The sequence below is a fragment of the Coffea eugenioides genome, chromosome 1, assembly GCF_003713205.1.
Source record: "Coffea eugenioides isolate CCC68of chromosome 1, Ceug_1.0, whole genome shotgun sequence".
NCBI lineage: Eukaryota > Viridiplantae > Streptophyta > Magnoliopsida > Gentianales > Rubiaceae > Coffea > Coffea eugenioides.
The window spans coordinates 50071647-50089962 of record NC_040035.1 but is presented as its reverse complement, the minus strand read 5'-3'; the positions used below and the strand labels follow the sequence as shown (position 1 = coordinate 50089962).

Below are 18316 nucleotides of genomic sequence, written 5' to 3'. Positions count from 1 at the left end.
GCAATATAATACAAAGTGAGACAGAGAGTGGCATAGGGTATGGGACAGAAGATCCGTTGCATGTTACAATTAGTTTGCCAAAATAATTACGCAAAGTGTAAGGCCTCAAATGTTCATGCCATAAATGTGGAAACGTGGCAGAATCAGACCGAATTGACGAGGGCTCACAAGCCTTTAGCAAGGAAGGAAAAAGGACCATTGCCGCCAATATAAGTCGAGATAAGGACCGACTGCTTCCTTGTAAAGGGTTGTGCATTCGAATCTTGTTGTCGGTGTAAGCATTTTATTGATGAATGAATTCTAAAAACTCCTATAAGTGACTTTAGTTTCAAAGGCATGATTTGACTCATAATGATAATAGGAGTCGAACTCGCTTGAATTTTTTCCTACCAAGTAATGCACTGTCTAATTGTCTACAAAAAGCTTGTTCAACAACAAATAAATGAGCAAGTGATGCTTTTTTTTTTTTTTTTGCAACTTCACCATTTTGTATGAATGACAAGGAAGCACTTAAAATCAAATTTTGAGTTATTGTATCGTTTGACATAATTCTAAGACATAACTTTTATCTAACCAGGTACACATCATTGTGGGAAAAATTATTTCATCATCATATGTAACACGTCCTAAATAAGTACTGCCCTACTATTTGTATAAGGTTTCTGTTGAACCAAAACAGGTTAATCCTACGTCCCTACCACTTTGGACATCCACTCATCAGGAATTGAATACCCGTAACGTTTAACTCACAATCTACCGATAGTTTTCCTGCTATTTTACCGCAGGCATGTGTCAGACATATCTTCACGTGGAAATATAATTTTGTTGTTTAGAATGTTACGTAGATACAAGTGCATCCACAGTTAATTTTACGCTCTTTAGAGTGTAATACACATGTCACAATCAGCATTCTACTTTCTCTCTCTTTTTATTATTTTTTATTATGCTTTTCACCGCATATGGATTATACTCTAACAATGTGTAATGCAATGGGTCCACAATTTAAAATCAAATTGTATTTTAATAATGCTAACTGCATATGCCCATAAATTAATAAAAGTAATTTAAAAATAATTTTGGGTTATTTTTTAAAAATAAGTATTAACTTTCATTAGATTTTTTACCTTTTGAATTTTTTATCTCTAAAAATAATATATTATTTTTAAGTTTGAACAATATAGTCTTTTGCTATCTCTCAAAAATTAATATATTGTTTATTTTTTGAAAAATATTATGGCAAACAATTATGATATTGTTTGCAGAACTACTTATTATTGCAAATTAAAAATTATTAATAGATATTTTTATTTTCTAAAATAATTATGCAAATTTAAGTGTACCGTTAAAAAAAATTAACGTTGAAACATTAACGTTTTGCTGGGCAAAAATTTGGAAGGAGTCTGACATTTTTTTAAATGGGTTGGCCCCCCATTAAGACCGTATCATCAGGATGATGCATGTAATGGGTATTACCCACCCATTACGATCGGCCACAATGGATGATATGGTAACCAATCCTCGTTACACCTCTTGTGCACTCCGTTGGAGTTGCTTCTTGCGTGTACGCCCGTCTAACAAGTTTATCGTAACTCTTTCGTATTTGAATTATAAACTCACATAAGTTTGGGTGTTTATATGAAGTACCGATCATTGTAACTTTTGTTGTACGTATAAAAATTATATAAATAATTTATGTGTATACATCAAATTATAGAGCAAAATATAATCATATAAATTTTACTAAAACCAATTGTATCTGCTCCAAACTATACATACATAACGCACGCGGGCTGCAATCTCCTTATAATTCAGAACCAAAATTTTTTTTTTTAAAAAAAAGCCACTAAGGACGTGTAATTACGGTGTACATGTTTAAAAAAATAGTAAATTGTCACAACAGAAAGACCAATTCTAAAATGTTTTGAGTCCTGAATTCCAGAACACAAATGCACGAAATCTCCACGTAAGACGGTGCAGCATTTGTCTAGAATCCAAAAGTTAACTGGCAAGAATATGCCGGCATAGTCAAAGCTTTTTCCCCGCAATCCATACAATGTGAAGATTCCAAGGCACTGAAAAATATTTTCGTCTGCGGTTTGAAGAAAATGGAATACTTCGTCATAGCAATGAAGATTAATATGTTTAAAACCTACCATAAATTATTTGTGGTTTCTTTCTCTAATTCTAATTAACAAAAAAAAAAAGAAAAAGAAAATTTGTGTTCCCGGCTTATCCTTTAACCAGAATTAGGTTAGAACTTAAAAAAGTACAACTTGATAAGTTGAAATCCTAATAAATATAATACGTATTGAAACAGAATTTAAAAGCTAATCAAACGTCTCTCCACTTGCATATGATATAAGTGGATACCGGCCTCCACCACAGCAGAGTTGAAAGCTACATACTCTCCTACATCACAAAACTCTCTAATTCTGACATATGGCATCAACTGTTATTTTCGTAATTGTCTACGTTTGTTTCAACCAAACACTCCATTTCCCATCCGTCGCGGGAAAAGAGGCAGCATTCTTCTTCGCGTTAAATTACAAAATTGTAAAATTTTTATTTAGCTTGCTTTCACGTGCAGGGTTTCAATGCCGTGCAAGCGTAGAGCAGGACAGGACTCGTGTTTTCAGCAGCTAGAAAATAATTTCAGAAGGTGACATGAATAATTATGCATGTGTGGAAGCATCCGAATGATGAAAAGTTGAAGGGGGCCCTGCGGCTATGCTATTTCAAAAGCGGAACTCGACCGATCGCAAGGAACTCAAAACCAAATTTGCTAGAGCTGTTCTTTGCTTTAATCAGTCATCTTTGTTAACATAGACAACTGCACTTGAACACTGTGACAGAGAGATGTAAGGTCCAAGAGAAAGTGGGTTTTTTTTTTGTTTTTTGAAAGTGGAAGTTATCGGAATTGACTCGAAAAAAAAAAAATTCATGCCTTAAAGATTTGTATAGCGTGTATTATTAAAGTTCTGTAGATGTCAAAAGAGTTTAAAAATTTTTATTGGTTTATTTTTGCAGTCGTTCACATGTGCCGTTGGACTCGATCCGTTCATTACATCACCCAGAAAATACGTTCTACCTAATTTTAGCGGTTTAGAGGAAAATTTTATAACACGAATTGAAGTAGTCTAATGGGTACGGTTATAAGTTATAACACAACTTTTCATGAGAGAGTTCAAATTTACATATAAAATCACTAATGAATATGAACAAAATTTAAATCTTTTCATTTTCAACATATTGTGAAACATTTATCTTACACTCGGATCAAATATATCTTCCAATATATATATACAAAATGACACAATTGGTCGAGAAGGAGAAGAGGGACTAGATCCCTGTCCATGAAAAGAAAAGAAAAGAAAATGCTCATGGTATTGAAGAAAAAGCAGAAACGTAGAATATGTTGCATGGAGAATTGACATAAAAGAAAAGAAAACTGTCAAATTTTAATGCCATATCAAATTTAGTGTTAATTACCAAAATCTCCCTTACAATACAATAATTGGTCCCATGCCCGAAGCTGACCTTGGAGGGTAATATAGGAAACTCAGATGTGGTATTGGGGTATTATTGAGAAGTTCTGAATCTGATGCGACATTAAGATAGTGAAATCAATTATCCTTTTCAATTCAAAAGAGGTTTGAACTGGCCATTATTTGTAAAAATTAGTATTCATTTGTATCACAAATATATTCTTAAATTATTTTTTATTTTTTGAACTATAATAAAAAATTTTAAAAAGTACTCTAAAAGGTAATCTAAAAATTAGTTTAAAATTTTAAAAAATATCTCAAAATATATTTTAAAAACTCTTCTACTTTTAAATATCCCAAAATATTTTTTAAAAATATTCCAAAATATACTCTAAAAACTCTGCTACAGTAAAGTTTTTTTCAAAAACACCCTAAAAAACGGCTAATCCAAATGGTTATATCATTTTTTAACACACTCGGTCGTCATGACTTAACATTTTATTTTTCTCCTTTTGGTTTCAAAAACTGTACCTTTTTTTCCTCCAAAAATTGTACTTATTTCTCTCGGTTAAATTGCAAACTATCTGATTGTCTACCCAAGTTCTTGTCAATCTATTTGTTCAGTTTTCGTTGAAAATTGGTTAAGACCTTTTGAAAACTCTTTCCCATTTATTCATAAATTAATTAACGACGGCCCTCCCGCCTGAGCAATTAATTAACGACAGAAGAAGGTTAAAAAAAAAAATAAAATGAGGCAGCAAGGGAGACAGAGAAAGTCAAACTCCCCAGCCGCCACAAGAAATGAATAATAGCGACACAGTTGAATTTGGATTTTGGACATAGCTACTCTTATTCTAAATATTTTTTTGTTTCGAGAATTGTCTTGTACTAGTGCTCTTTATTATATTGCCCATCTTTATTTATTTATTAAGTGTATAACTCAATTCTGTTCATTCAAAATCTCGTTATGAGTGCAATATCATTCTCACATTCAGTTTTTTTTTTAATAAAATATCATAATTTCACATGCAGCTTTTTAAACTAGTAAATTTTCACTTTTTAATCTTGCAAGTTTCTATTCACAATAAGCAATAGTCATTGTAGAATTTTCACGAGCTCATACTGAATTCCTCCACATTTTCCTTCCACACTCCCTAGCTCAGTGATTTCTTTCCTCATTTCGTCCTGATTCTTAGTCATTCCCAATGGCTCGTAGCTAGCTCTGATACCACTGTTATGGTACAGAAACCAGAGAGGCCATAGTTTCTTTGCAGGAACCAGGGAGGAACAAATTAAAATGAAGGAATCAATAAACAATGAATCAATAGAGTGATTTATGTAAGAACCTGAACTTTTATTAATTGAATCGTGATAACAACTTCAAGAACAGAGATGGCGGATAAAAGCTAAGAAGGGGTAAGAATTGTAGGAAAAATTGGGAGGGAAGCTGAGGATTGTTCCTCAAGCAAATACAGACGAATCTGGATGAATAATGTTCAAAAGCTGCTGCTACTTGAGCAGAGAGGCCTCCTTATAAAGCTAACAAATCCTAACAGATTACTAACTAGGCCAATAAAAGCAAAACACGTGTCTTATTGCATCTGCAAGTTGCATCTACAAGTTGCCGCGCTTGAAGTTCTGTTAGAACAACTGAAACCCCAGGAAAGGCGTGATTCGTCGGCCACGCTTTTTGACAACCTCTTGAACCAATGTCCACGCCTTCAGCTCTTGGTATCCACGCCTTTATGTTCTTGCTTCCTGGTTTCTGCTTACTCACGCCTTTTGTAATTGTTTTGCCCAGTGATCGCGCCTTTCTACTTCTGACATTCACGCCTTCTTTGTTCCTGCTGCCTAAGTCTTGCTTCCATCTTTAGATAGCTTCTCTACTCCATCACAATACCTCCCCCTCGCAACAATCCTTGTCCTCAAGGATGTCGAACAAAGTTTCAGGCTTCCAAACAAAGTCTTCAGATTGATATTTGGCAATTCGCAGCAAGCAAGTAGTATAAGGAAATAGCAAAGCTTGCTGATTCTTCTGAGTTTGATAAGGTTGGTGGTCAGCCAGGCCTTGTGGCTCTAAAATGTTTCCCACCTTTAAAGTTTTAAATTGCCCATCACTCCCAAAGTCAGGCCCTGGAATTAGTTTTAGCTGAGCAACAAGAGCTGAAATTCTAGAAGTAGCACCACCAACCATAAATAATCTTTTAAGAGCAGCTTGATCCGGATAATGCAAACCAAGGGATTTCTCTACTGCCTTCAAAAGGTCTTGCAGGTTAGCATCAACACAACCAAGCAAGGTTAGAAGTCCTGCTGTTACTCCTGGATTTGAAACAGATAGGAGAATTCCTATGTAGCCATTACAGGCCAAGCCAGCCAGAAATTGCAGACCAAAGTACCTATTTGTTCCCTCTTTTAATTCCAAGAAATTAGCAAGTACTAATATAGCTTTTACTGGTGCATGTACCTGTATGATATCCCTATCTTGAAACACTATTGCTGGTAATATGCCGTAAACCAATGTGCTATTATCCTTACTAAAGTCAATTTGACTACACCATAACAAAGATTGGGAAGATATCTCATTAAGAAGTTCACTTTCCCCAACCTCCCTAATCACAATTTTACTTTTGTGACCACATATAGCAATGATAAGTAAATAATTTATCATTTAATAATTTAATTATCAATGATAAGTAAATAATTTATCATTTATTTTTTGGAACAAGTTTTGTCAAGAAAATTCAGTGCCACTTAATTAATTCGGATGTTTAATTTTTTGTTATCAAACGCGTCTGAACATGTTAAGATCTGAATTCATTAAATTTAAATGTTGAGTTAGGTTATCAAATAGGGCCTAAGTAAGATAACCAATTACAAGTAACACTTTTACCAAGCAATGTAATATACACACTTAAACAACAAAAAAGAATTTAAAAAAACTACTGTAGATTGAGGGAAAATCAAACAAATAGTCCCTCACATATTAGTTTTGTACTTTTTACGTGTCTTACATATGAAATAATGATTTTGCATCTCTCACATATTGACTTTGTACCTCTTATCTCTCTCACATATAAAATGAAGATTTTTGGACCCTAACAAATAAAAATGCACATTTTTAGTCTCTCAACTCATTTCTATTCATATTCTTACTGAAAAGAAAAAATCATGTGTATTTCATGTCTCACAAATATTAGAGACAAAATAAAAAATCACAAAGATAAAGGGGAAAATGTCCCTTACATTTCTTTCTTCTTCGTCATACTTTCCAAGCCAAAGATGTGACAATAGACATGGTTGCCTCCGGCCGTTGTGTTGGCGGTGTTGCCATGGATCGCCACCACTTTCAATCACAAATTTCGCTGAAATTCAACTCCCCACTCAAAATTTCATGTAGAAACTGATTTTGATATTAGTTTTTTGCAAAAAAAAAAAGAAAAATTTGGATAAAAAATAGAAAAATACACTAGCGGGAAGAATTTGCCACAACTAATATCAAGAAAAAAAAGCATTAGTTTTTTTTTTCTATTAGCTGTATGAATTTAGAAAAAAGCACGAAACTAATATCAAAATCGAATTCTACCTGCTAGTGTTTTGTCCATTTTTTTATCCATATTCGTTTACTTTTAGATAAAAAACTAACATAAAATAGATTTTACGCAAAAAACTAAGTGAGAAACTAATTTTTGGTAAAATTTTGTGTGGCGATTGATAGTAACACCGCTAGTATGATAGTTGGAGGCAACCAAGGCTACTGCCACATTCTTGGTCGGGAAAATATGACAATGAAAAAAGAAATATGAGAGATGTTGTTCTATTTATTCCTACAATCTTCCTATTTGGCCCTTGAAGTTTGTGAGGCATGAGTTACACATGCTTTTTCATCTTGGCAAGAATATGAGTAAAAATGAGTTGAGGGGTTAAAAATTTTTCATTTGTGAGGAATGAGAAGTTATAATTTTATATGCAAGTGATAAAAAATTAATTTTTTATGTATATGGGATGTAAAAGGTACAAAACCAATATGTGAGGAACAATTTGTTTGATTTTTTGCAGACTAATAAATCAAACTCACAAGTCAAATGCTGAATAGTATATTGGTGCATGGGAAGCCTTCAAATAACCTTTTTTTTTTTTTTTTGCTTTTCTATTTTTTTGAGTTGAGGAAGCATTATACCACACTTGAATAATTAGCCTATGAGATAAAAAGGGCAATTGAAGAATCATGGATAAAATGGCAAAAGAATCATACAATGATGGAGTCAGTATATTAGCTCGTTATTTATTTTAAACTGTATATTGGGTCATTTCAATGCCAAGCTAAAGACGTAGCAGTGGCCTTACAAGTACTTTGAGGAACCACAAGGAACGAGACAAAAGGACAATAAAATAAAAAATAAATAAACAAAAAGAGTGAATTCAAAGCTGGGAAAATGTTAAGATGTTGAGGAGAAGATGCACGGTGGCTTGGGTTGTGCCTTTAGGAAGCTTTTAGGAAGGGACACATAAACATAGGCTTATAAGGTCAATTTGAATGTGTCTAAGCCCACTAGTAAGTTCTTCTTTTTGGTCACTATTTCATGATTAGAGCCCAAGAGGGAAAATGGTAATAAATAATGTCAATGGTATTGTCTTCCTGTTTCACAAGTAACTTCCTTCATGTTTCATTTGTCATCGGCTTTCTTATTCTTAAATCTGTAAAGAAATTTGATTAAAGTTACATAGGATTTTGGATGAATCTATAGTCAACTGGATAACGTTGGTGGGGTTCAATGCTTTATTGATCATCCTTATTCCAAATAATTTGTCTATGGTACGGGACAGAAATTGTTATATAGGTCATATAAAAATTAACCTTCGACATCATAATAAAACATATTTGTATTACATAACCACCATAACCAGAACAAGTAATTACTCCTCCGCTTACCAAACAAGTAACCTGATCAAGTAGTATTTTCCACTTTATAGAGATTAAATTTTTTTTCTTTTGAGGAATCAAATTCCATCTTAGATGCTAGACACGTTCAGGAACCTAAAGAAATCATCCCGCTAGCTTTTTGCATATGAAATCATCTCCTAAGTTTTTGCTAATTGTTTGATAATCAGTCAGCGACTCGAAAAACGTGCAAGATTGAGGAAACATGAAAACCTCACTACCATGATCAAATTGAATGTAGTTACTAGTCACTAGTACATTAATTGGACCAATTCCACAGAGCAGAAATCATATGCATTTCCTGAGGATGGCTTTCTTCTAAGAAACAATCCCAGGCCAAAACTTCGCTATTTGAACTTTGTTGAAACACAGCAAAATTTTAAAAGTTTGCAGCAGGTTAAACAGATGAACAGTGCATCTACACATATGTTAATATCTAGTACATTGTTCAGTTCAGTTTCTAAACATGTAATTTTAGTATCTAACTTGTTTCGCTAAGAATTTTTAATGCACCGAGATTGCATGTCTTGCATCACAATAAAAGATTTTTCAGAAGGTGTATATAATCCTTTCTTTCTTTCTAAAACTCTGCTCATTGAAAGTCAGGGATCAAGTTAATAGTTAGTCAGATTAGCCTAAAAACACAAGAAAAAAGGGTGCCTCTGTCAGATGCATCCGCCATGAATGACTGCGTTAAATGAGTTTGAGTTTTGTAATTTTAACCACACAAGAACATATGTATTGTTGGAATAGTTTGTAAAATGAAATAGAAACATGGCTTGTTGGAACAAAGAAATTCAGAACCTTTGGGCAAAACTAGACACAAAATCCGTGAGTGGATCCTTGAGGTTGAGGATCCCTCTGTGGATCCAGATCTGGCTATGGATCTAGGCTTGGTGAGCTGAATTCTAGCAACGGATTGAGTCCAAGGAGCTCTCTATTCTGTGGTCACAATGTGCAAAACAAATTTGGTTCCAAGCAAGAGTGATCCGTCCGAGACGCTGAGGCTCTTTTAGCATAGTGGATCCACGACCAGATCCGCAATTGTGATGGTGGATCCATCCGCCAAAAAGTTTCTGAAATGGTTTCGACACTTTCAATCCAACAACAGGTTAAGTGCTGCTTCTTGATGTCCACGAATGTCCATAAAAAGTGTGAAATAGCGGTTGAATAGCATGTGACCGTTTGTAATTTTCACTATAAAAAAAAATGACAAATCTCTAACAAATCAAACTACTAGAACTTTTGATCTTTTCTCTGTAAGAGGAAATTGTGATCACATGAAGGAAATTAAACCAAATTATTTTAGTATTTTAGTTCCCTAATTCTTTTTGGTATCTTATTTGTTTAGTTTCCATATTAGATTAGGAAATCTCAAATCAGTTTCCAAATAAGTTTTGGTTCACAATTATATTTGTTTTAGAGTCTATAAATACTACCACTCTAGTAGATTATTAATTGAAGTGGATAGTTGATTTGAATCTAAAGATTAGACATGAAAGAAAATCTTATAATTGAGATTTGTGAATTGTTGTGAGCGAAAGGGTACGACTTAGTATTTATTACTATTAAATTTTGAGTAAAATAAATTATTGAATATTTATTCTTCTCCTCTTTTCACATAATTTTATATATGTAAAAATTGCTTCCGCTCTTTGCGCGGGATTTTTCGTGCCAACACCACCAGAAACCATTTAACCATATTGACTCACAAGTCACAACTGATTGCATGCATCGACCCAGAGCCTAAAGGTGAAAGTTCATATGCACTTCCAGCATCTTTTTCAATCCCACCAAGAGTGCATTATTGAACTGGTCCAGAGTGAATTATTGCTTTAGACTTTAGGGCATAGACACAGTTTTTAAATTTAAAAGGGATAATTTCAGAAACCTCTCCTGAAGTTTCTGACAGTCTCACTCACCTCCCCTGCACTTTGCAAAATATCAGATACCTCCCCTGAACTTATAGTTGGAGTAACAAGATCAGCCCATGTCAGAAAAATGAGTATTAAAAAAATATTTTGAGGAGTGAGATGATATTTGTGTTCCACATATGCCCTTTTTGCTTATCCACAACTTGAGCTAAAGCAAAAGCCAAAAAAAAGAAATAATAAGTTGAACCAGATAGAGATAAATGCAGATGGCTTCTTCAAGCAATGTTACAATTTTATTTATATTTTTTTGTTCTAGCTATTAGACATTTATTTAGCTAATATGATCATTCAATTAATTGAAACATACTTCTCGTGATATAAAAAAAAATGTATAGTTTTATAATTTGAGTGATTAAAAGTATGAATTTTTATTAGTTAAGTCATAAAAAAATATTATTTGAGTGATTAAAAGTATAAATTTTTACTAGTTAAGTCACAAAATTTTTTTCACTATTTGGTTAATTGAGTGAATGGCAATTGCAGTTAAATAAATAGGGTAACGATCAAATAACCAATTTCTCAATAGTTTAATAACTCTTTTTGCGATTTTCTCTGTGGAAAATGAAATGAAGTATTCATTTCATTTAGTGCTAGATACTTTAGTTGTGATTTTTTTAAAAAAAAAATTAATTCACACTATAATTAGTCGAATTTATTCAACAAGCTTCGTTTGAACACCAGAACTTAGGTAGATTCGATTTTCAAAAAATTCAATAACCCAAATTGTGTCGCATCCCTTTATGAGATGATGTAATATACAATTTACATCATTGAATTTTTGAAAACCAAATTTACTCAAATATAAGTAATGAGTTACACTAGATAATTGTCTTACAAAAAAAAAACATGAAATACATACTTTAGATAAAGGTAACACTAGTGCTAAACTCTTCATTGTTGATTGTGCTACGAATAAAAAGTATAAAGTGGAATAGAAGATATATCATAAGTTATATCAAAAGTTATATCTCTTTTACTCATTTAACTAATTATGTCAAAATAGCTTCAAAATATATCATAAGTTATGAAGGTATATCTGTCAATTCATCATCAATGATATCACAAATAGGGCCCAATAATCTGACAAGGGAGGTATCTGATATTTTGCAAAGTTCAAGGGAGATGAGTGAGACTGTCAGAAACCTCAGGGGAGGTTTCTGAAATTATCCCAATTTAAAATGCATCTAACAAAATGCGTCTAGCTGTCTGCCATGGATGACTATGGTTGTAAGTTTCTTTTCAATCCCATCCAAAGTGAATTATTGAAATGGCTCACTAAGTTCATTATTGGGTTTATTTGGATAGGAAAATTATCCTAAATAATATTTTGTTTGCATCATGTACACATTTTTCAATTCATATTTTTATATTTTCAACCATCTTTTTATCTCACATACTTCACATCACAAAAGTACTACAGTAATTATTTCAAATAATATTTCAAATAATACACTATCCAAAGCTTCACAATTCTTGAGCGCATGGATTCAGTCAAGCTTTTATGCGTTTCAGACTCTGCTTAGTTGTTTTCTTCGTGCAAGTCTGTCTACTCGTGAAGAAGAAAGTAGAAAAAGTTAGCAAATAACAAATGAGTGTAAATGCAAACTGTAATTTTTCAATGCCAGCCCAATTAGTAAATGCAAGCTGTTGTTTTTCAGAGTTAGATGCTGAGAAATTGAACTCTAGCTTCCCTTTTTTTTATTTTTCTTTTTCCTTTTCTCGATGGAATTGAATTCCACCTTAGATGTTTACTGTCAAAAAAAAAAAAAAATTTCCACCTTCGATGGTCAATTCACAATTCACACATTGATCCTTTGTAGACATTCAAGAACATTGAAAGTCATCCTATATTGGCTTTTGTTTAAGAAACCGTCCTACTAGCTTTTGCCCGAATATTTGGCATCTGATTTTTCACTCAGCAGTAAGATGATTTTAATCTTCTAAAAAAAAGTAATATTTGGGAATTAATTGGTACATATTATTTATTATCTCTGTCATCTGGATTTTCTAGCTTTAGGAAGCTAAATGAACTAGTACACTTTTCTAAAGCATTGTGAACTCCATCTAGCCATAACTTCTTTGAGAAATTCTATTACTTCTGAAGTGAAGTTCAAAGAAAACGAACTTCCAAAGCAGTACCAAAAATCTGCTGACTATGAATTTTAGAAGTATTTTCCACCCAAAATTCGGCTGAAATGGTAGGAAAAGAAGAAAACTTTTTACAGTTTACTTTTACAATATGACAGCTTTACCCTTAAAAGGTTCATAGGGAAAAATTAAATTCCCCCTGATTTCTAGCTTCCGTCTGAAGCCCACTCAATCAAAAATTCATCTCACTCTTCCTTCTCTTCACAACAGCCTCTGACACTGCTAGAGAGAAAAAAGAGACCATCTTTTTGCTCCAAGACCAGGTAATAATCTTCTCTTTCATTGATAGTTCCTTCATATTACGGGTACATTGACTTGGGATATATGAAGGAATTCCATTTTTGTCTTATCAATTTCCACAATTGCTAATGAATGAAATCTAAAATTTTACATGTATTAGTTGTTTACAAGGTACTTGATTGTGCTTTTTGTATACTTAGATTAGATAAAATCCATCACTTGATGCTTAATCGAACAAGAGTGGGTAGAGTGTGAGATATTGTACTGTAAGTCTGTAACCACAGGTGAAGACCAATTCAAGCAGAACAAGAAATTTTTTTCTCCCCCCGAATTCATTAGTGTAGTCTAAGAAGATTCAGCTCATAGTAATAGGATATCAGAAAATTTCTTTTGCATTATGCTTAACAATTAAAGTTGTAATTGCTATTTTGCCAAAAAAATTCAAATGTTATTGAAATTCTATTATAAACACAATTTTTAACCATCTTTTTATCTTATATACGTTATATCATAAAAGTACTATAGTATTATTCCAAATATTCTCCTATCCAAACACATCTATTGTTTGAAATATATTTCCACTACTACTATAATGGTACTAATTATGATGGTTTTTGCTCACGAGGATATAAAACCTTCTTATTATTATTGAACCAATGTCACCCTTTTTCCAGTTTATTGCATTTGATTTAATGCTGAATAAAGTTGGTGGTTCCACATAGAAAATCACTTTTATCTATTCCTTTTGCGGCGTGCTCCTTCGGGATGAATAAAGTTGGTACATTAGCTTTTGATCTATTTGTGGTTACAGTTTCAAATGTCTTCTGCTTTACAAAACTATTTGTTAGCAATTTTCTTACAGTTTCTTTGGATTGGATCTCCTAGTAATGGTGGGTTGTTAATGCACAGTAACGTGATGGCTAGAAAAGTAAAGAATTCATTGCCTTTCCTGTCTATCACATGTCTGCTTGTCGGGAACCTTTTCTTCCTTTTCATTTTCCTGTTACTGCTGCAATTCTAATAAGAGTATTCAAAAGCTTAAAAACCACCACCAATTAGTAGACTTCAGTTTCATCTACTGCTACATTCTACTCTTCCTCTCACATTCAAAGTTGCAAGTTGCCCGGTTCCATTCCACACTCTCAAACCTATCAAATTCTTTCTTTCTCCCAGATATCGACCTGACCTGATGGCGGATGCACTGCTCGGATCCGCAGTACAAGTTCTAGTGGAGAAGGCAATAAATTTGGCTTCCGAACAAATTGGCCAGTTTGTTGGCTTCAAGAAAGATTTGGAGAAACTGAAGGATACGTTGACACTGATCCAGGCTGTCCTCCGTGACGCAGAGAAAGAGCAGGTGACTAAAGAGATCGTGAAGCGATGGCTGGAGAACCTTGAACGTGTGGCTTTCGATGCTGAAAATGTGCTGGATGACTTCACCTATGAGATGATCCGGCGCGAAGTTGAGATTCAAAACCAAATGAAGAGGGAGGTATGCTTGTTCTTCTCACTCTCCAATCCCATTGCATTTCGTTGCAAAATGGCCTGCAAGATTCAAAAAATCAATATGGATTTGAAAAGTATCCATGAACAAGCAACGAAACTTGGCCTCCTCCAGTCACAGAATGGAGCTAGAGATGCACCTGCTCTTTCTCCTCCTAGCGGAGGAGCATTTATAAAGAACAGAGAGACTGACTCTGTTACTGTTGATGCGAGTTTTGTTGGAAGAGATAATGATGTCTCAGCAATAGTAACACAATTGACTGCCACAAATAATAATGAAACTATCTCCGTTCTCCCTATAGTAGGGATGGGCGGGATTGGGAAGACCACCTTGGCTCGAAAAGTTTTCAATGATAGAAAGATTGAAAAACATTTTGACAAGAGAATATGGGTGTGTGTTTCGCAGGATTTCATTGCCAATGGGCTATTTGGAATGATTCTACAATCACTGCAAGGTCAAGAGCCTGAAGCTAAGAATAGGGAAGCCAGAGTCAAGCAGCTTAAGGCATTATTGGACGGTAAAAAATACCTATTGGTCTTGGATGATGTGTGGAATAAGGAGTCCATGCTATGGAATGATTTTCTTGGGTCTCTGAAAGGTACTAGCCAAGCCATGGGGAGTTGGATTCTTGTGACCACTCGTGAGCAACAGGTGGTAGACATCACCAGAATTTCTTTTCCTCAGGGTTATTCCTTGAAACAATTATCAGATGATCAATGTTGGCACATTCTCAAAGAAAATGCATTTGGTGCTGGGGAAGTGCCCGATGGGTTGAAAGATATAGGGTTGAAGATTGTGCAAAGATGCAGAGGCTTACCATTGGCTACAAGTGTTCTCGGTGGTATGCTGCGCAACAAGGAACCAGATGAATGGCAAAAATTAGAGAGTGGGCTTCAAATTTTAGGTGGAGGTGAAAATAGTAACGTTAATGAAATTTTGAAGTTGAGCTTTGATCATCTTTCACATCCTTCTCTTAAAAAGTGTTTTGCATATTGTTCAATTTTTCCCAAGGATTTTCAAATGGAAAGGAATCAATTAATCCAACTTTGGGCAGCAGAAGGATTTCTTCATTCAAATCCAACAGACGATATGCATATGGAGGAAGTTGGTAACAGGTATTTTACCATTTTGTTGGATAGTAACATATTTCAAGAGGCAGGGAAGGATGATTATGGGAATGTTTTGAATTGCAAAATGCATGATCTTGTGCATGATATGGTGCAATACATTTCCAATTCCAAAACTTTAAGGTTGACAGAGTCTGGTAGTGTTGATATGGAAACGTCTTCTATTCGGTATCTTGCATTGGAGAGAATACAAGAAGAAATGACATTTCCTTCCACTAAAAGTTTCAAATGTATTACAACATTGTTTTTGCAGGGAAACATATCACTTAATGATAGGGAGATGTCATTTTTTATGTTGCGAGTTTTGAACTTAAGGGCATCGAGTGTCGAAGAGCTTCCTAAATCAATTGGCAAGCTAACTCATTTGCGATATCTTGATTCGTCAAGAGCTTCAATCAATAGATTGCCTGAGTCTCTATGTCAACTTTACAATTTGCAGACATTAAGAGTTAAATATTGTGACTCACTGACAAAGTTTCCTAAGAATTTCAAGAATTTGGTGAATTTGAGGCACTTTGACTTTTTCTCTTATCATAAATCAAGTGATATCATGCCTTTTGAGATCGGACAGTTGCAATTTCTCCAAACTTTGCCATTTTTCAATATTGGTGAAGAAAGAGGTCGACAAATTGGAGAATTGAGGAATTTGAAGAATCTCAGTGGACGACTTCAGTTACGTAATCTTGAATTAGTGAAAAGCAAGGAAGAAGCTGAGTCTGCAAATCTGATTGGGAAGCCAAACATTGATGAGTTAAGATTACTATGGAATGAAATAGATAATTCAAGAAATAATGATAGTGAATACAATCGAGTGCTGGAAGGCTTGCATCCTCACCAAAATTTGAAAGGTTTGATTATTGAAAGATTTTTTGGTGATAAACTTTCAACGTGGATTGGAAAACTTGGGAAATTGGTGAAATTTGAATTGCAAGATTGCAAAAACTGCAAAGAGTTACCAACTCTTGGAAACATGCCCTTGCTCAAATCTCTTCAATTGAAAGGACTTGACAGCGTAACAAGTATAGGCCCTTCTTTTTATGGCGGATCAGGCATGCATAGTGGCAGTAGCAGTCAAAGACCCCTAAGCTTGTTTCTAGCACTTGAACTTCTCATTCTAGAAAAAATGCCAAATTTGAGGGAATGGATGGAAGCACCAGTTCACGATGGGACAGTGGTGGTGTTTCCAGTCCTTCATACGGTATGGATTACTGATTGCCCTCAATTAGCCACTTTTCCAAGTCATTTTCCACGTCTCGAGGAATTGGAGATCGATAACACCCAAAATGGATCAGCATTAATGACATGTATTTGTAGCGGAGTCAGCACTCTCACTAGACTTTCCGTTAAGAGTGTGAATGGGCTTACCAAGCTACCAAATATGTTATTTCAAAACAATCCAAATCTTGCACATCTGAAGTTAGTCAATTGTGGTGATTTGGCCCAATTCTCGGATTTTCCGTTTGATGTTCCTCAAACTTTAGAAGGACCAAATTGTCAATCAGTGCTTGAGCACACTGGTACTGACAATAATGCTCCTCAACATTTGGTTGGCCTCGAGTCCCTAGAGAAATTAACTGTTACTGAGTGCCACTCGCTCGAGTCAATTTCAATCCCCAAGGGACGCAGATACCTCACTGCCTTGCGACAATTAAGCATTTCTCGTTGCGATGGGTTAACCCACTTATCCATCCCCCAAATATCTGAGTCAGAGTGGGGTTCCACTACTTCACGCTTCTCCTCCTTCGGTACTTGTCCTCCTCTTCCTCTCGAGGAATTGTATGTATATAGCTGTCCCAATCTTATCTCCTTTCCAATTGATTTAACCCGAACACCTTCTCTCTCTTACCTGGACATATCACAATGTAAGAAATTAACCGACTTGCCCAATGGGAAGCTTTGTTCTCTTACAAGCTTGAGATACTTAGAAATCGGACCATTCTCAGAAACCACCACAGAGTTGCATTCCTTCCTAGTCCTCTTTGATGCTCTCCCACCACTGCACCCCTACTTCCCCTCCCTTTCATATTTACATCTGAGAGGATGGCCTCATTGGGAATCTCTGCCCGAGCAACTTCAGCACCTCTCTGCCCTAACAACTCTTGGACTATATGATTTTGGAGTAAAATCATTACCCGATTGGTTTGGAAAGCTTTCCTCACTTGAACAACTCAATCTCTGTAATTGTGAAAAGTTGGAGAATTTACCCTCTCACCAATCTATGAGAAGCCTCACCAGACTAAGAGAGCTGCAGATTATTATGTGTCCTCTTGTAAAGGAAAGATGAAATCCAGAAAGCAGCAGCAGCAGCAGCACCTTCCTCAATTCTGAGTGGTCGAAGATCTCCGACATTCCCATTGATAGGCAGCAAATCAGAGGCTAATCTCCATTTCTATTTTGAGTTCATAAATACTGTCAGTTTCCCCAATAAAAGCTACTAGGTATTCCTCTGTACTACTACACAGTTTTGTGAATTAATTTTTGCTTCTTCTATCCATCTATATTTATTTCTTTTCCCTTGAAAGCTTTTCTTAGTATTGGCAGTGGTAATGTATTGATACTGTTTCTCAATCGAATCTTTAATTGTGCAGCCTAACTTTTGCCGAATAACTGTTGCAAAATCTTTCCTTGGTCCTCTCTGAATTTCTGCTTTCCAGTTAACCTCTCGGTTAATGTGTTTGTGTGTCTTTTTCTCTGAGTTTCCACTTTTTAGATATTCATTTGTGATCTACTACCACTTTTAACTTCCTTTTACTGATTGTATGTTTCAACTTGTTAAAGAATTAACAGTGTTCGAAAGTTGGTTGATGACAGCAATTTTTTGAGACCATACCTGGAATTTATTGCGAAACATAATTTTCGTGTCTGATATGGTTATCCACAACCATTTCCAATTGCCATATTTATGGAAAATTTCAAAATTTTGCAGTTTTTAGTGGGTG

The 18316-nt window shown here is 34.7% G+C and overlaps 2 protein-coding genes across 2 annotated transcripts in view; one reads left to right on the top strand and one right to left on the bottom strand.

The window, feature by feature from the left end:
- Positions 1 to 12689: 12689 nt before the first annotated feature.
- Positions 12690 to 17845, top strand: LOC113783588 (putative disease resistance protein RGA3). Its single transcript, XM_027329777.1, has 2 exons — positions 12690 to 12769; positions 13920 to 17845. The coding sequence occupies exon 2, from the start codon at positions 13936 to 13938 to the stop codon at positions 17659 to 17661; it is 3726 nt and encodes a 1241-aa protein (XP_027185578.1). The 5' UTR covers positions 12690 to 12769; positions 13920 to 13935; the 3' UTR covers positions 17662 to 17845.
- Positions 17846 to 18114: 269 nt separating this feature from the next.
- LOC113774256 (trans-cinnamate 4-monooxygenase-like) overlaps positions 18115 to 18316 on the bottom strand; it is a 4381-nt gene continuing 4179 nt past the window's right edge. The window contains exon 4 of the mRNA XM_027318813.1: positions 18115 to 18128. Coding sequence (XP_027174614.1) covers positions 18115 to 18128 — 14 coding nt within the window. The remainder of the gene's footprint in view (positions 18129 to 18316) is intronic.